The sequence below is a fragment of the Epinephelus fuscoguttatus genome, linkage group LG22 (assembly GCF_011397635.1).
Source record: "Epinephelus fuscoguttatus linkage group LG22, E.fuscoguttatus.final_Chr_v1".
Classification (NCBI taxonomy): domain Eukaryota; kingdom Metazoa; phylum Chordata; class Actinopteri; order Perciformes; family Serranidae; genus Epinephelus; species Epinephelus fuscoguttatus.
Window position 1 is genome coordinate 9,926,982 of NC_064773.1, and position 19,832 is coordinate 9,946,813.

Sequence of the window (19,832 nt, forward strand, 5' to 3'; positions counted from 1 at the left end):
AGTTTCAGGGTCTCAGGCATGTTATGTCCACTCACGTTCTCATCTCTCGCCTCTCACGGATTCCCATTTCTCCTCCTCATCTTCCCTTTCTCCCAGTATATAGGACTACTGTATACATTTGTTCAATTTCAATCATTTAAGCTATTTAGAACTGGGGGGCACAATTTGTGTTTTTCAGAATTTGGGGGGGACATGTCCACCCCATCCCCCCCGGGATCTGCACCCATGTGTTTTACAAAATCTGTGTTGATAAAATGCTTTGCTTTGCAGTATGTCATCCCATTCAAACCAAGCAAGGAGGACTTGCATGCTACGTCGCAACATTAGCCTGTAATTCTCTCCTCTATTACTAACATTACACACTTTAAAACTCACCAGACCAACCAACTACCTCCACGACGCAGTCCCAAGCCTCATTCTTTTTATTTTGGTCTCTGTAACTAAACAGTGACACATGATAAAGGACTGAGTGGGCGCAAACGCAAGTAATAAACTTCTCGATATCCATTGTCGGAACAAGTGTGTTGTAGGAACCAAAGTTACATGGCTTGTTGTCTGGGACCGCTTCATTGAAGCACATCAGCATTCCAAACGGTTGTCGCCAAACTGCGTCAGAGCTCATTACCATAAAGTTAAACGTGTTTTAACTCTCCTCTGGACACACTCCGGTCGCTTTGGTCGCCCAAGACGCGTGGCTGACGAACAGGTCGCCCAAGTTGCCGGGTACTCATTGAAAATTAATGACTTCCGCCATTTTGGAAGCTGAACGTACAGTAACTCGGTGAAAACAGCAGCTTTTAGTTTCACTATCTGTGGTGTTAAAACAGCAAAAAGCAGCTAAAAACACAGCGATGTCTCAAAAAAACAAAACTGATTGTGTTGTTTATTGGTTTCAAATGGCAGCTTGGCAGGCGTCTCGCTCAGCTGTTACTGTATCTACCATCCCCTCCACATCCTGATGATGATGTCAGCTCAGATATATTGTCACTTTAGAAACGCTGGTATGATTTGTATGGAACGTGCAAATGTAACATATTCGTGGTTTGCAGAAAAGGCCATGGAAAAGCCTATTTGGCGGCAGGGAATCTCATTTCACTACAAATTGATTTAGGTTTATGTAACCCACAGCTGTCTGCACACACACAGGCGTATTATCAAACAATAAAAAAGACAGTTCAGCTGAGAGACACAAATGCATGCAGACAAGCACATACACACAAACAGCCCCGCAGATTGACAGTCCAACAAACAGCTAGCCAGGAGCTAGCTAGCTAAACGGCTGCAGGTTGTGCTCTCTTCCTGCTCACCAGAGCAGAGAGGCTGCGAAGCACAGAAGGAGGCCATAGACTGTGTCTTCTGTCATGGCTGCCAGGTACCAATCCACTGTTGCAGGAAGTCGATAAAGCGGTTTTTCATGGGGCATACATCCGGCCACAAATCAATCCCCGGGAGACAGCGGGAGCAGGGACTGCATGCAGCGTCTCAGCACTAAACCTGCACCCTGGCAAAATAAAAAACCAATTAAAACTCATACGCTTGATTATTACAATCTGAAGCGGAGCATATGTGCTCTTCACGGAGACAATGGGATTTGTTTATTTGCAAAAACACCACCTCTGGCAGGGAAAGTGTCAAAGTAAACACCGTCTCTCTCACCGTCTTTTGTCTTGCAGATGCAAAGAAGCAAAAGAAGGAAGGCAAGAAGCGAGAGCGCACCCAAATGGACTGATGAGGCTGTTTGTCCCCGGGAAGGAAGACAGAAGAGGGTGGAGAGATGTCCACTGCCCTATTTCAACATGGTTCCTCTTTGTGTGTCCTGTAGGTTGACAGTAGGAGCCTGTAGAGCTTTGACAAAACCAGTGGAAATATGACTTTTAGTGACAAACATGTTTTACTTTCTCTTCTCTCTAGCACCTGATAAGGAACGACTTGTACGATGTGGTAGGAGACGTAATACTGATGAATAATGAATATGAAAGACGTTTGTTTACTAGCTTTCTCACCTAATGATGTTGTTTCTAGGATGATTTTCTTCCAAACAAATTGGATAGGATTTGTTTTACAGTTGCATAGCCTAACTTTAATTTGGAAAACTCTCTGGTCCGTGCCTCGACTTAATGAAGCGTTTTGCGAAAAGTGAAGCTCTAAACATCTTCACTTAATTAATCAGACGTGCATTTGCAATTTTTCCAAGTGTCTCGAGTTAATGGTAACGCTTCCCCCGTCTCTCTGTGCTATATGATATTTTTCTTCCATTTCCAGTTAGAGTAAACAGTTAGTTTTGTCTGGAGGCTGCATGAAATAGCAAACTGTACAAGTGTAAAAAAAACTGCGACTGTGTTTAGTGTGTTTTCCTGCTCGCTGCTCTGTTGTACCTCAATTTATACCCGCTGATTTTTACTCTCCAGCTCTTGGCTGTACAAAATTAAAGTCTTCCTGATTGTAGTCCTCAGTTGGAGTTAACATTCCCTTTCTTTCCAAAAATAAAAAAGAATAAAAAAATTAAAGGTAAAAAACGTGTTTGTGTCTCTCACCTTGTGGATCGTCAGCAGAGGAAGAAAACCCATTTAACATGCTGTTAAACTGATGTTAACAGTGGTAGAAGAAGTACTCAGATCTTTTATTTAAAGGTCCACTGTGTAAGATTTATATGTTCTGTTTAGCAGGTCGGAAACAAGTGGCTTAGCCACAACAGGCTATTGTGTGCTCACCATTTTTCTCTTGTAACTTAAGCTCCACAGGTCAGTTGTACATAACACCATAAGTCAAAATTTTCCTTAAAGTCCTAGTTAAGGTGACTTCAAAATAGAATTGGTTGCTGGAGTCGGAGAAAAAATAATTTAATTCACTGGGCAGACTGTCGGCGAATTTTAAGGTGGAACGTTAACTTGTAATGTTACTCAATGCATGAGTTCTATTACATAAGTTTTTATTGTCTCTCTTGGGTGACATACACTTTTAGTGATGAGTGGATCTTCAAATGTATAAATATATAAATATATTCATTTCCACAAGATCCTCACTCGGAGAAAAAGAAAGCATCATGGAGCATTGTTCCTGTGGGCTACAGCAACACTAAACCCCTGAGCTTGCCTGAGAAGGACTAAATATCCCATGGAGAGAGACTCTCACTGCAGCCTGTTCTATTTTCGTCTCAGATAGCAGTGAGTGACAACAACCCCGCCCACATGTAAGAGCACTGTTTGTGGTGGAAACACTGGGGTCTAGGTACCATGTCTGAAGGGTTACTGTTGGTTCCAAAGGTACCATACTGAAAGCGTTTGGTGGAAACAGGGCTATACATAAGACAGATGTTGCTACTGAGGCTGTTTGACATCAGCATGTCTTCGTAATATTGCTCTGCTCCAGCACAAAATCCGGCAAAACAATTATGTTGCCATGGCTACGCATCAGTGTGGACTTATAATGATGTTAGATTCAGGGGGATAAGTTGGTTTCTAATGATTGAATCCGCTTTCACGTCTGGAACCTCCCGTCTACAACGGGCTTGAGACGTGCCCTTGTTGAGGACTTGGCTCAGATTCCGAAGTCACTCTCTTATCCTGAGGCCTCCTTAAGGAATCTGATCCCGTTTGATTCGGTGGTGGGACGCTCTTGCGACCGCATGCCTTTGCTGACGTCAACCCCTGATTGATTAGGGAAAATTTATCCTCTCCGCCACAGAAATTTGTTAGAGTGGACGCAATGTCAGACTGAAGATGGAAACGGAGTGTATCGAGCTGACAGTTCTGTTGGTCTCATATCAGGCAATCAAATCAGAGCTTTCACCAAACATTTTCACGGGGGAGGTTCCTCCCCGTCCCCCCTACAGAGGCCTGGGCTAAGGCCCCGATCACACAGGAAGGTTTTAGCAGCTGGAGGTGGCTTTTCGTAATTGTTCGTAATGAGACACATTTCTACGCTCTGAACTCCTCGAGCTGAAAAAACTTAGAGCGAAAAGGAGCCACACATCATCTCGTCATTTTTCCCATTGTTCAATTGGATCGTTTGAGAGGCGGGCCTTCTGTCGTGACAATAAGTTTACATTTGGTAAACAATGGAGGAGAAACTGGTGGTAGTGGTTGCTGGATACCCAGAGCTATACAGCCTGACGATAAATAGCAGGTTGTCAGACTGCCCCTGAGTCATCCTAAAATATGTCTGGAAACAGCCATCATCGTGACGAAGCTCCTGGACCAACTGGTGGTACTCCCCATGACCCACCCTCTTTGTTAGGGTCTCATGTACCCACACAGATCTCTGTTTCCCTGTGAAAGCCTCTAACCCTCAGCCAGAGCTACAGTAAGTACCCTCTGCCTCAACAGTTTGGGAACTAGATACTGATTACTGTCAAATAAATAAAATTCCTAAATTCATAGTAGATTGATTACATAGAAGGCAACCTGCAAAACGCTTTCTGTATGATCCAGGCTTAAGTCCCCCATGTCCTTAAATCCTAGCGACGTCCTTCACACACTCAAAAGCTCCAAAAAAAATTTAAAACACATTTCATATATTTTTATTTGAATTTCATTCTGAGAGAATATGGCACAATGTAACCACTTAATGCAGTTCATCTTACAGTGTCATAGGTGGCCAGTGATAGTAACACTCAGATTCATTGTCCAGAACAAATAATCAATCAAGAATGCATCAAAAAATGAAATCAATACCATTGTTACTGTACAGGAAGTATCATAGTGGGGAGAGGAGGAGGAGGAGGAGAAGGAGGAGGAGGAGGAGGAGGAGGAGGAGGAGGAGGGGGGAGGGGGAGGAGAATAAATGAGGGGTTCTTTGGGGGAGGAAACATTCAGAGAGTAGCTATTAAAGACGTGTATGTACATTTCAAATGTACCGCATCCGAATTACATATAATTTATCATCATATAGATATATACAATGCAAACAATAGACTGTAAAATTTATTTTTCCTATTGCGAAGAGAAGCCACAAGCCACGGTGAGTGAATACACAATGAACATCTACATACGTAAGCAAATGAAAAATGAACACTTGTATGTACATTTAACACTTGCAGCAGGCTACTGAGTTTACTTCTTTTTTTTACTTCTTTTTTTTTAATTTTCGTTTTTCTGTTTGCTGATTTTGTTTTAAACGTTAATCTCGACCCTTAAAGTTCAGAGTGGGTCAAACAACTCAAACATCAACACTGTGGGTGCTCCACAAAAGAAAAAAAAAACTTTTCCCCAGGATGTTAAAATTGCAAAAGTTAGAAAGTGTGTCCAGTAAGATATCAGACGGCCAGCTTCTTCTCCAGGTGAGTATGAGGCCTCATAAATTTACAGGTGAAATCAGAATGAAGCCCTTGCCTCCGGCCTTCGGGCCTTCGTCACTGGAAACTACTCTCAGCTTTTGTCCTCCTCTGAGTTTCCAGGTTTGCTCTTTTATCCCCCTTTCTGGCTGCAAAAGTCACTCCTGCAATCTTGAACGCTGCTCCGAAAGTTGAAAAGTTTGAATCCAGTTGCTCATTTTGCAAGGCGAGAATCCATTTCTTTGCAAATCATGCCTCCAGAAATGCACATATATTTATACCTCCTGCTCTTATAATCATATTCTCTTTGAAACACACTTAATATTCATATCTTTATAGATTTTAAATTACAATTTGAATTCCAAACCCACATAAAAGAAACTCTCTGGCTGTACACTGATCATATTTTAATCTGTAATATTACATGTGTATTTGTACAGTGATAAAACAAACAGTTTTACTAAGTGTGTGTACAAAATGTACAATATAATATACAGTATGTATTCCAGTACCACGCAGAGCTGAGTCTAAGTGAGTCTTTGGAAGCCTGTTGCTATTGAAAGACTTGTTTAAAGAGGAAGGAGAGATGACAGAGAAATAGACAATCACACTGTGTGCGTCTTCCCTGATGTGTGCCGTGATTTTTGTCCAATCGGATGTCTTCATGCTGAGGAGTTTAGAAGAAAATAAAACACCGCACAGCAAGCTGCATGCTCACACACACACACACACACACACACACAAATGACAGCACTGTTCTCGGTATATTGGCAGACACACACGGGAAATTTCCCATATGTAAAATTGAATGCACACACACACACACACACACACACACACACTCACACCTGACACACACACACACACACACACACACACACACACACACACACACACACACGTATTGGATGGAAAATCAACCAAAGTAGTCCGCTGTGCCTCCTGGATAGTATTGAAATATGTCACTGCTGTGACTGTATACTGTACAGTTTCTGATGAACTACCCCAAAAGGCATCGAGATGATGATTTCAGATTGTTCAGTCCCAACTTTCATTGCCTCTGCAATCAGACGGTGGCTGTTAAGATGGAAATTATGGGAGCTCAGAGCTGAAGAACACAATATCTCCAACAAAAAAGTTTATTTAAAAGGCAGAACATGCTCTTCAATGTGCATCACACCGCAGCGTCATCACGGACGAATTACTGAGCACATCTATTGGGCACAGGCCCAGGGGCCCAAAGTGTCAGGGGCCCCTCTGGCCTTCAGTTGCAAAATGTCTCTTAAATCAACACATACTGACCAGAAAGAGACTCAAAATGACCACAAAGAGACACAAAGGAGCTGCAAAGAGAGATAATATGACTACTTAAAAGGGGCAAAACAAGCACAAAGGGGAACAAAACGACCAAAAAAGACACCAAATAAGCTCAAAGAGATGCAAAATAACCTCAGACAGAAACAAAATGGCCTCAAGGAGACATAAAATGACCAAAGGAGACACAAAATGACCCAAACAAGATACAAAATGGCCTCAAAGAGACACCGAATGACCAAAGAAAACCCCAAAGTTACCTCAGAGACACAAAATAATCTCAAATAGAGACACAAAATGACCTCAAAGAGACAAAAATAGCCTCATAGAGACACCAAATGACCAAAGACGACACCAAATGACCAAAGAAAACCCAAAAATGACCTCAAAGAGACACAAAATAACCTCAAAGAAACATAAAATGACCAAAGAAGACACAAAATGGCCTCAAAGAGACAAAAATAGCCTCAAAGAGATACCAAAATACCAAAGAAAACCCAAAAATGACATCAAAGAAGACACAAAATAACCTCAAAGAGACAAAAATAGCCACAAAGAGACACCAAATGACCAAGGAAAACCCAAAAGTTACTTCAAAGAGACACAAAATAACCTCAATGAAACATAAAATGACCAAAGAAGACACAAAATGGCCTCAAAGAGACACCAAATGACCAAAGAAAACCCCCAAATTACCTCAGACACAAAATGACCTCAAAGAGACAAAAATAGCCTCAAAGAGATACCAAATGACCAAAGAAAACCCAAAAATGACCTCAAAGAGACAAAAATAGCCTCAAAGAGATACCAAATGACCAAAGAAAACCCCCAAATTACCTCAGACACAAAATGACCTCAAAGAGACAAAAATAGCCACAAAGAGACACCAAATGACCAAGGAAAACCCAAAAGTTACTTCAAAGAGACACAAAATAACCTCAATGAAACATAAAATGACCAAAGAAGACACAAAATGGCCTCAAAGAGACACCAAATGACCAAAGAAAATCCCCAAATTACCTCAAACACAAAATGACCTCAAAGAGACAAAAATAGCCTCAAAGAGATACCAAATGACCAAAGAAAACCCAAAAATTACCTCAAAGAGACAAAAAATAACCTCAGAGACACCAAATGACCAAAGAAGACACAAAATGGCCTTAAAGAGACACATAACCACTACGAAGACACACAAACCACTAAAAAGAGCCAAGACAACCACAGAATCTGTGTGTTTTGCCCCTACGTTGAAGAGGTGGTGGGGCCCTTTTCCATATCTGTGCCCAGGGGCCCCCTGTCTCATAATCCGCCCATGAACAGCATCTACACCTTCCAGCACAGACAGACACAACAGGGATTTCAGGGTAAAAGAGCAATTTGTTTATGTTACTCTGGATAAGGCACTTCAAATTGCTCCGTACAATCTGGCGATATATGTTTATATATTTTTCTGTCTGATAAAATTCTCCCAGCATGCACCGGCTGCATGCACACGATTGCTGAGATTATTCCCGGCGAACGGCCCCAAGAGTGAATCCAGGGAAACCTTGAATTTGAAGTCGTCTCTGATAAACGTTACATGTCATATGTACTCCGTAAAAGGAGTTTAGCCCTTTGACATAAGCCGTATGAAGAGGAGCCCAGCTAGCTCTGACGGCACATTATGATTTGTTGATGACAAAGGAGACAATGTTTATTTTAGTCACATGAGACAGATGATCACAATGCATGTTCTGTACATGAGCATGTGTGCATTGTGCTTGTAATACCCACAAAGTGAGAGACGGTGGATCCACAACATGAGAATGAGACGCAAAAAAAAGGCGCAGGAGGGATGGTAAACAGCGCTGTATCACACTGTGTTTACACCAGGCGGCAGGATTCGTCTGGGACTCTCAAATTCCTGCAGCAGAACCCTTGGCTGACCTGCGAGGAACGGCTGTGACTTCTCCAAACATGGTCCACATGCAGTGATCCTCTAGCTTTGGATTTTGTCACTGACAAGCCCCCACCTTGTCCTCCCCCGTCTTCCCTCTCTATCAATCCCCTGTATGAGTAGCCATGACGACAAAGACAAGCTTATCTGTTTCATACGTACAAAGTGTACACCTCGGGGGCTATCAGCTTCTCTCCTCCCTCACATGCATGACAGCCGTTCTCCTTCGCTGTCAACAAACAACCCCTCCTGTTCTATCATAAGCCCACATTCTCTCACATCATCCACGTCCTCCTCGACAACGCCTGATACAGGAACGTCTTTTTGTTCTCATCTGTCCAACGACTTGGCAACAGCCGCGGGGACAGCGGATTGGTTTATGAGAACTTTGTTCCTGATGTTTAAAGTGCATGCCGAGCAGATAGCAACAGTGAACACTTTTGTTTTTTAGATGCACCTCTGCGCTTTTCCCGCTCCAGGGAGGTGATAAACTGCCATCACCTTCCATCAAACACCCGAGCAGCTGCTCAAACCGGGACCCCCGGACCACCGCTCGAGCTGCGAGCCACTTACTCTCCTGCTGGTATCACTCAAACGACAGCTTAGCAAAGATTAATCAGATATTCTGGAAGGCTCTCTACCCACTACTGAGATGTGTGACGGATGTCAGACAGACATGGCTCCACTTATCACCGTGACGGATGGTTGGATGTCGAACTTGGATGGATGCCTCAGTTCCTGCTGTAACTGCTCGGGTAGATAAACATGGACCATCCACATGTACTGCACGTGCAGCAGTGGTGGAAAGAACATTTACTCAAATAACACAAATCTGCAGGTGGCCGATAGTTGTGTAGTGGTCACCAGTATTGTGGGGATGTACATCACCAACTGGAGCTAAAGAAGGCAGGGTTGTGTTAAATGATTAGTGGGCACGGATCCAGAGAAAGCCGACACATTCTCACTCCGACCTCGTCACGTATCGATGTCTTGATCATGGACTTTCCACGTCCAGACACGACATGAAAGGTACTCTGGGTGTGTTGGTTCTTGACGTTCTTGGACGCTGTGTCAAGCATTGTCTTCTTCCAAAATACACTTCTGTTTTCACAGGAAATATACTGTTTACATACAGTCTCTTTCAAAATAAAGATTTTTCCGAATGCACGTAGTTAGGTTTAGGAAAAAAGAACAGGGTTTAGCTTTATAATCTTACGGGACACTGCTCTCCCAGGTGAAAGTCGGTGTTTGTTGGACCCATTCACCACCCCTCCTGCCTGCCCTACATGGACTTTCGTCACCTTAACTTTCCTTCTTGTCCCACGGCGTTTCCCCCTGACACCGCCAAGCACCTTTAAACTATAACAGCGACTGGCCGCGTATCATGCTGACGTGAAAGGATGACTTTGTTCGTAAGTGACTGATACTCAGTCCCTGCCCGAGTGCTGGATTTTGACGACTTCAGAGGAGCAGGTTGAGAAAGCAGGTCCCCTCTGCTGTGTCTACTGTTCCTCATTTTCACATGTATATCCATAACTTTTTGGCTCGACCACGACAGCTGCTCCAGCACTGTAGCACTATCAATGCTAGAGCAAACGTCTATGAGTCCAATGAGTGAATGTTGCAGCTTCCCGTTTCAAATTAGAGGCCCTTGTTAAAAATTAAATGATTAATTGGCTACTGACGTTTTCTTGTGCACAGCTATCGTCATTATATTGGTCTTTAAATATCCACTGTGCGGCAGGGTGGTGCTGTGGTCGCCTCACAGCAAGAGGGTTCCTGGTTTGAACCCAGGTTGTGGGAGCCCTTCTGTGCGGAGTTTGCATTTTCTCCCCGTGTCAACAGGGTTTCCTCCAGGTACTCCGGCTTCCTCCCACAGTCCAAAGACATGCAGGTTAATTGGTGACTCTAAATTGTCCGTAGGTGTGAATGTGAGTGTGAATGGTTGTCTGTCTCTATGTGTCAGCCCTGTGATAGTCTGGCGACCTGTCCAGGGTGAACCCTGCCTCTCGCTTAATGTCAGCTGGGATAGGAAAATGAATGAATATCCACTATTGGTCGACCACTACTATGTAGACATGATGAAACAGATTAGCTGCGTTTCTGACAATTAAACAGAGGGCCCCATTAAGTAGAATTATAAATGCAGCAGGGGTGGAGCCAGATGTTGTAAACACTGGGGGCTCAGCCCAACCCCCTCAGGAGATTTTTTGTGCTATTTACAGCAGCTTTATGCACTATTTTTCAAGCCATCTGAGAAAATAGAACACATAAAAATCTGTTTATCATTTGGGAAAAAAATGTAGAGTGGGGCTTTTCAACCTGTTTTGCCCGGGGGTCACATTTGCAAAATGACAGGAGGCCAGGGCCCAATTAATAAACGGACATTAAACATATTGTTCAGTATATATAATGAATGAATAGCCTCAACTTTGTGATGTTAACTGTCCCCACTTATCTCTGCCAAAAGGGAGATTCAGACGTAGCAGCCCTGCACAGATCAGGTACATGCAGGGGTGTTTCTGAAACTCTGTTGAGGGGGTCGGGGGCACTTTATTTTTTGATAGATAAGCACAATTCAGATCATTTTTAAATACATTCTGGCACCTTATTAACACTCAAATTACAAAAAAATCCCAGTGTGATTTAATTTATTTCCACTGTGAATTAGAAAATAGTCGGTCGGCCAGCCGGCACCCCATCTGGCCCGTAGTCCGAGGTTCACTGCTGTAGAGCCTACATCCTGTTTTGTATCTTATTGTTCTCCAGCTGCCTTCGTCATTCTGAAACCACAACACAGCGAATACTGAGGATGACTAATTTTCACTCCTGCCACCTAAAAAGAGGCAAAAACTGTCTGATGTTGCTATTTTTAAGTTACATAACAGGTAGGGTAAACAGCATCCTGACACCTGTTTTTGTTTTACTATGCTGGAGTGGAGTTCATAAAATAAATGTTGAGCTAATGAGTCTGCCACATGTGAGTCCATGCTGAAATAATCTGGGCTGCTCTGATTGCAAATTAAGGATCCCCAACAAGTAAATGTGGTCTTCAGTTGTTTGAATTGAATATTAGATGCATCCCATCCTTCTGGTATTCTAAAATTTACCATTTAGCTGCAGGTTGCCAGTAAAGAAATGTAAATGTCATTGTGTTCGCTTTATGCAAAACTGTGACTCATTTCTGTGACTGCAGCTTCAAAATCTGAATGCACGTGCAAGGATGTTCTATCCTGCACATATAGGAGCTCTGCAGTGTAATATAGCAGGAGAAAGAGAATTAATAATAGAGCAAGCTGATGAATATATATATATGCGATATTTACATTACATTCATGACCTCATATATGAGGTAGAGACTATAACAGGATCAGGACTGAGCGGAGCACTAAATAGGGCATGGGTGCGTCGTATGCAAGCCCAAGCTGAGCGTGTAATGGGCAATCTTTAATCTCAAATGTAGGTGTTCCACGTCGTCCCGTAATCTGATCAGCCTCATGGTGAGTGTTCATTATAGGATCTGTCCCAGATCTCTGTTTAAGGAGACAGCCTTGTGGAGCTGTTGGGTGCTGGTGTAATTCTTCGCAGAGCTCCCCCACCAGCCGCCGTGGCAACCTCCTGATGACAAACGCTCCTGAATATTCATCACTGCAACTGGTGAGCATACATTAATGTAACTGAGAATTGTCTAATAGGTTGAAATGATGGATGACACGCATGGATGCACAGAACATGTACAGTAAATTGGTTTTCTTATTTCTCTTCCAATTAAACTAAGCACAACTATTTATTATGTTTAATCTAAGTGTATAATGATTTACATGTAATTAATAAACATGAATTCTCAAGTGAAAAAAAGGAGATGGGTTACAAAACGTGAACGGTAAAGACGCGGTAATAGCCCTTATTGAAATCACAGGGTCATGACCTGTGATCAGAAGTAAACTCCACTCCTGGAGCAAACACACGTCAGCATGTATACCCACACACAAGAGCTCCCACACACACATAAACACACACACAACTCCTCACAATCATCATCAGTACAGTGTGTACAGTACACGCCGTGACATCAGTCTACTAATCAGCAGAATCATATGATGTCTCCCACTCATCCACACACACCAAAAGAAAAACACACCACACAATGCCTTCCCACAGACCGTACAAAGCCACAGCTCTGAGCTCCAGCCACCTGTTTCACTCGCAGAGTAGGAAGGTTCTTAGCAGTGACAGCAAACACAGGCATCTTAATAACCACCATGAAATAAACATCAGACATCCTGTCAGCAGTTGTAAAAGCTGACGTGATGTGATGTGAACGGATGGCGAATCAAAGAGAGCGACTGAACAATCTTTTTTTTTTCGTCTATTTAGTCAAAACTCCTGTTGTTTGTTGTTCTTACAGCTATTTGGTTATTATCTGTCATGTTACATGGAAGTTTGAACTAAGTGAGTTTTCTACTGTGGAAACCAAAAATGTGAAAACAGCAAGTTGTGGATTTAAGGTGGTTACATGAGGGACTATTTCTTGGCCTCATAGTGAAAACAAGACTTCAGGAGATTTTGGCAATTCATCCATTTTCATTTGCTTATCCGAAGCCAGGTCGTGGGAGTAGCAGGCCAAGCAAAGCACCCCACATGTCCCTCTCCCCAGGCACTCTTTCCAGCTCCTCCTGGGGGACCCCGAGGCGTTCCCAGGCCAGATGAGATATATAATCCCTCCAGCGTGTTCTGGGTCTGCCCCAGGGCCTCCTATCAGTGGGACATGCCTGAAACACCTCTAACAGGAGGCGCCCAGGAGGATCCTGATCAGATGCCTGAACCACCTCAACTGACCCCTTTCGAAGGAGGCTCTACTCCGAGCTTTCTCCTCACCCTATGTCTAAGGCTGAACCCAGCCACCAAAATCGAAAGCTTCGCCCTCTGGCTCAGCTCCCTCTTCACCACAACGGTCTGGCACAGTCCCTGCATCACTGCAGAAGCCACACCAAACCGCTGATCCATTTCACGCTCCATTCTACCGTCACCCATGAACAAGACCCCGAGATACTTTAACTTAAATCTTACAAAACCACAATTTGTTGTTTCGCACTTTGGTTATTTTACACATACAACATGTGAGATATAGTGAGTTACTAGGAATAGGAAAGTGAAGCATTCTTGGGTGATGTCGCCATTTCTGGAGGATATGCTTCCATAGCTACAGTAGCTGCTGGTCTAATTATCGTTCATCAGAAATGTATAATATATTAGAAAATTGAAGTTACTTAATGACATGGATCCTTAAAGATCTTGACAGCTTGCCACCCTTTACAATCACTGTTGTCTACCTGGTGTTTGGTGACAGCGCCTTCCCCAGTCAAACCCCAGAGTACATGACCTTCAGATCTACAAGCCACACTACACAATCAGACAAAAGATAGCTCATGTTATGCTAAGTGAATGCTATAAAACGTTGGCTAATCATGAATAATTGATCTACCAGTATCTAGAAAAGTGAAACACATAACATTAGCCTACCTTTGTGTCTGACTGTATTCACTGAAGAGTGTTTTGTTTAACAATTCTTTTTGACACTTTCACTGAACAACCACCATCCTCCAAAAATGGCTGGCTTGTTGTAAAGGTGCAGGTAGACTAAGCTGTTTTTAAGTAGCTAGGCCAGTTGTTGCCGCCTGCTCCGAGTCTTTATGCTAAGCTCATTTCTAAAGACATGAATAGAATCAATCTTCTCATGTAACTCTTGGAAAGACAGCGAATAAGCATATTTCCCAAACTGTCCCACTCTTCCTTAAATCAAAGCGGGGGTTTATTCTCTCGTAGGATCCAATTTAGTGGTTGAGTATCCACTAATGTCTGGGCTACAGACAGTTGTCTGCATATATATGCAGATTCTGTAGGCGACTGGCAAAGATTTTAGTATGGGACACATTCTGGTTTCTGTTTTAAGCTGATTAGTATTGGCCAATCACATTTGAGTGGTAGGTAAACTTTCTATTTGGAAGTCTATTAGAAGATCTAATGGAAAAACTCTTCTCAGTGAGGAATGTGTAGCCAGTGAGCACAAACACATCTGCATTGATCTCCATTGTTTTGGAGTGGAGGCAGAACTTTGGAGATGGATAATTGGCCAAATAAAAGCACCCTAACCACCTGCATGGTTAAACGGCCGAGTACAGAAAGCATCTTTTGTAATGTGGCTGAAGTGCAGCTTTAATATATTCATATATCTATAATGTATTAATGGATACTCATTCCCACAGGGGCTCATTGGTAGATGGGATAGCTTCCAACCCTGATGTGACTACGTAAGAGGCAAATCTGTGTTCACTGCCCCACTTTATTCTACATGTCGCTGGTTGGAAGTGCCATGATGAGGATCACAGACAGACAGAAAGAAGGCAGGCTGAGAGGGGCACACATGAGTGTACGCACGCACTCCGAGCCGGCACACACCCACATGTGGGCTCACATTAATATTGAGTATACACTGATATGTACAGTTATCTACAGGTATCTTCACTGAACTTCAAACTTCTGAGGTTTGTAAATTCAGTCAGCCCTATTTTCCCATTTGAAGTCTTGTGTTTTCATACAGCGCAGATCTTCCTCTGCTCTTTATCTTTCCTCATTTTTTTATCAGCTCGGTGTCATTCCCAAGTGCTCCCTGCTTTACACGCCCTCGCTTTTTCGAGCCAAGTCGAACTGAATTTTTCACAACCTTCCCTGATCTATGCTGCTTCTGCACGACACGTCTCAACGCAACTGGCGTGAGTTGGATTTGTGTAAAGTGCTACAACCGGTTATTGAGAGAGAAACTGGAAAACAAAAGGATAAAATGATGGAAAGTAATTTCAGATGTTCTCTTGCAGTCTTCATTACACTCACAGACCTCTTTCACACACACACACACACACACACACACACACACACGCACATATGTATACATACATATGTATATATATATATATAAAATATGCGCACACACACACACACACACACACACACACACACACACACACAGGGAAAATCATACTTCGACTATTCCTCCTAAGTGGCCCATATTTATCTGGCTGACCGAATGTTTTTATACTGACAGAGAAGAAGATGTTTGAATGTCTTTTTGAATGTGACATTGCACAGGGCGTAGCAGGCCGGGTTGATGGTGCTGTTGATGTAGCACAGCCAGTAGCCAATAGTCCACACTGTGCTGGGGATGCAGCTGGAGCAGAAGGTGTTAATAAGCACCATCACATTGTAAGGAGTCCAGGTGGCAACGAAAGCCACCAGGATGGCCATTATGGTGCGGGTCACTTTTTTCTCCCGTGATGGCGGCCCTTTCTTCTTCTTGTTGGGGGGTTGTTTTGTCATCTTCACGATCTTGCGCGCCACGTGATTCTGCCGCTCGGTGGCTGGGACGATCTCAACGGTGGCGTTGGACGGTGTGTAGCAGTCACCCTTGGGTGATTTCGTCTTGATTTTGATGCAGGTCAGCTTGGAGCCCCCTGCCTTGGCTCGCTGACGTGGGAGTGGCTGGCTTGTCTCGGCGCTGGAGTTAGCAGTGGAGGCTGCTGCCTCCTCGTCCTTCTGATTGGACGCAGCCACGCTGCCGGATGTTGAATCATTGGAGCTCTCCTTCTCCTCCCCAGCAGCGCAGTTCTCCCTCGCCGCGTCGTCAGCTTCGGTTTCTCCCTCAGCAGTGGTCGAGGAAGGCCCCTTGCCGTTTTGCAGTTTTCCATCATGCTGGTTGGCTCCATCCTCAGCATTCTGGCTCTGGGAGCGGCCTGTGTCCTCCCCTGGTACGTTGTTATTGTTGGGTTTTGGTACGTTGTTACTCCGCTGGCCAGGCGACACGGGCTCTGGATTGGCTCCTGATGGCTTGCGGTTTTCCTTCTTCACACGGCTTTTGCTCGCTCTGGAGATCTGCCAGTAGAGCTGAATCATGATGATGACAGGCAGGTAAAAGGCGGCGATGGCGGTGCCAAAAGTGACTGCAGCATTAGAGAAGAACTGGATGTAGCATTCCTTCTCAGGCACTGTCCGCCCACCAACAATGAACTGCCAGAACAGGATGGCTGGGGCCCAGAGGATGAAAGATAGGACCCAGGCTGCTGCAATCATCATTCCTGCCATCTTGGTGGTCCTTTTGACAGGGTAGCTGAGGGGCTTGGTGACACAGAAGTATCTGTCAAAGCTTATGATGAGAAGATTCATGACAGATGCGTTGCTGACAACGTAGTCCAAGGCTAACCACAGGTCACACACCACCGGGCCCAGGGGCCAGTACCCCATTACGATGTAGACTGTGTACAAGTTCATAGAGCACAGTCCGATAATTAGATCAGCACATGCAAGGCTGAATAAAAAATAGTTGTTGACAGTCTGTAAGTTCCTATTAACTTTGATGGAAAGCATGACCAGGATATTTCCAATAACTGTAACCAAGCTGAGGGAACCGGCCACCAACACGATGAACACCACCTCCACAGTCTTGTAGGCGCTCTTGCTCTCTTCCACCACTTCTGTGCTGTTGCCTTCAGAGGCATTCCAGTAGGTGAAATTGAATACATCCATGGCATTTGGTCTTATGTTGCCACCTCCTACTCACATGGAACCTACAAAAGAGAAGAGAAGAGAAGATTTGTAATTAGGTGCAAAAGATGACTTTGTCTGCTTCAGCTTTTGAGTCATTGAATGGCGTATTTATTAGGGTCATGGGTAAAGCACAGTTGTATCATGCTGTTAAGAAATATTGCACCTTTTTTTTCAACTCAGAAAGAACACTGAACTCTTTCTATTTAGCTTGGCATAAAAGTCAAGTATTTAGGTAAATGCATTTGAGAATTAATCTTCTGAAAATAAAAAAAGACAGCCTAGTAACCAGAAGAAAATCTTGGCATTATGGTTCTGCAAACCATGGGTGTTTCATTTGCATGTTTAAATGTATCATATCAGTGTTTCTAAAGTGATGTATATGAGCTGAGTTTGTCATCAGGAGGTGGTGGGGATGGTGGATGGTGTGTCATCCAGGTGAGACGCCTGCCAAGCTACAGCTGCAAGCTGTTCCAGACCAACAAACAGCAAATCCAGTTGTGATTTAGCAAGTCATTACTGTGTTTCCAGTGGCTTTTAGGCAACAAACATGGGTGTTTTGTAGCAACCTGTCACTGTGTTTCCAGCGACTTTTTAGGCACCAAATGTAGATGTCTTGTAGCAACCTGTCACTGTGTTTTTTAGTGTCTACTTAGGCACCAAATGTGGGTGTTTTGTAGCAACCCGTCACCGTGTTTCTATCAACTTTTTAGGCACCAAATGTGGGTGTTTTGTAGCAACCTGTTATTGTGTTTCCAGCTGTTTTTTTAGACATCAAACATAGGTATTTTGTAGTGACCTAAAACTGTGTTTCCAGCAGCTTTTTAGGCACCAAATGTAGGTGTCTTGTAGCAACCTGTTGCTGTGTTTTTAGTAGCTCTTTAGGCACTAAATGTAGGTGTCTTGTAGCGACCTGTTGTTGTATTTCCAGCAGCTTTTAGGCACCAAATGTGAGTGTTTTGTAGCAATCCATCGGTGTGTTTCTAGTAGATTTTTAGACACCAAGAGGAGGTGATTTATGACCCATCACTGTGTTTCTTACAGCCTTTTAGGCACCAAATGTAGGTAGTTTGTGGTGACATATCTCTGTGTTACCAGCTGTTTTTTAGGCATGGAACATGGGTGTTTTGTATTGACCCATTACTGTTTTTTTCCAGCAGGGAAATTCCCACAAAAAGCTTATCAAGACATAGCAGCTTTTCCAGCTGGGGTTATGCCTCCAAGACTGTGTATATTAAGTCAAAACATGATCTCTTCCTAACCATAACCACGTGTTTTTGTGCCTAAACATAACCACACACTAACAACAGCATTGTTGAAAAATCTCAGTGAATTTGCTACATAATAACACGCAAAGATAGCATGCGTTTTTTCTGGCAACTGGGTTGAAAAACATTACTGTGGGAAATAGTAATAGTAATAATAAAAGCAGCACTTTAACACTAAACATGTAATTATTAGTTTGTCACATCCAGCGAAACACATCGATATTGCTACAAAAGATGTGATGCCAACTTTCAACATGTAATGGTGCGAGAGGAGATTAATGATGGTCGAAATTATAAAATATAAGTACACGCCTCTCTGCCGTATTAACAGTGTGACCTTTTCTTACATCAGCTATTAGCTTGTCTAAAAGCAATTCATCAAATAACGGTGACAATTTTGTCTGTGCACCAATTACATTGGTAATTAGAAGCACAGATATCTGGCACAGATATATTTCATAATCAGTGTATAAATAACATCTCTCCATTAGACACCTGCTTCATTACTTAGGATAAAAAAGGGACTGCACGATTTAAATGCACATGACTGGCTGATGAAAAATGAGATGCGTGCAAATGAGGCAACAAGTCAAATGAGGATATGAAGCTGAAGTATTGGAGCATGCTGCAGTCAAGCAGAATATTTTTCAAGCTACCCAGTGGAAGAAAGATGTTGCTCCCTCACTGGACGACTACTGTTATTAAATAAGTTTGTCTAAAAGTGTTTTCAAATGTTGTTCGGAACTAAGTTAAACCTGCAATGTTTGACCACCAAGGACAACAAAATAAAACCGACACTGGCAGAAATCCATGTGATGTATGAAAAATACCTTTGCTTATTTATTTTTCATGCAAAGTGCTCAAAGCTGGTCCTTTTTCTCTAGGCTTTTGTCTGCCTGTCCACTTGGATGGATACATTTTCGACCACATAATAATGCCTAATGACTAGCCTGTGGCTTGAATCACCGTCCTTTCATTTCAACTGAATGTGTTCCCAAACCCCTACGTTTGGAGTTGATGGGCGTTTTAAGATCAATCTTCCCTCTCCTGTGAATATAGTTTTTTAGACTCTGCAATGTTAGCACGTACAATCTTAAAAAGAGAGGGAAAAGTGTAATTACACACCGCACACACAGTCCATATTACCAAGAGTTCAATAAAAAAAAACTTTAAAAGGAATTATTGACAAAATTGGAGCTGACATTTTATCTTCAAAGGTCCATTTCCAACTTGCACTTAAAAATTCTCTTCATACAGCACTAGAAAATTCTTTTGATCCCCAAGTGACCCACTAGTTCTCGCTTTTAACCTTAAACATTGGCTCGTGTTGTAGACCTTGCTTTGATTTATACACTGACTGCTCAGCTGTGTACATCACAGGCCTTTAGTATGAGGAGTAATGCACTTTGCCTGCTCTGTGTCTTGAGTTTCAGGCGCTGTAGGTCAG

General features: G+C 43.1%; 2 protein-coding genes across 12 annotated transcripts in view; one reads left to right on the top strand and one right to left on the bottom strand.

The window, feature by feature from the left end:
* The window catches only part of ptn (pleiotrophin), an 82,962-nt gene extending 80,489 nt beyond the window's left edge, over positions 1–2,473 (top strand). Inside the window, exon 5 of the mRNA XM_049566921.1 lies at positions 1,674–2,473. Coding sequence (XP_049422878.1) covers positions 1,674–1,729 — 56 coding nt within the window. The 3' untranslated portion in view covers positions 1,730–2,473. The remainder of the gene's footprint in view (positions 1–1,673) is intronic.
* Positions 2,474–6,093: 3,620 nt separating this feature from the next.
* Positions 6,094–19,832, bottom strand: part of chrm2a (cholinergic receptor, muscarinic 2a) — a 127,153-nt gene continuing 113,414 nt past the window's right edge. For 3 of the 11 annotated variants that reach the window (XM_049566865.1, XM_049566864.1, XM_049566866.1), the window contains one exon: positions 6,094–17,140. In XM_049566865.1, the coding sequence (XP_049422822.1) occupies positions 15,591–17,099 (1,509 nt within the window). In that variant the 5' untranslated portion in view covers positions 17,100–17,140 and the 3' untranslated portion in view covers positions 6,094–15,590. The remainder of the gene's footprint in view (positions 17,141–19,832) is intronic. The other 8 variants (XR_007448427.1, XR_007448426.1, XR_007448422.1 and 5 more) reach the window with 8 other exon arrangements.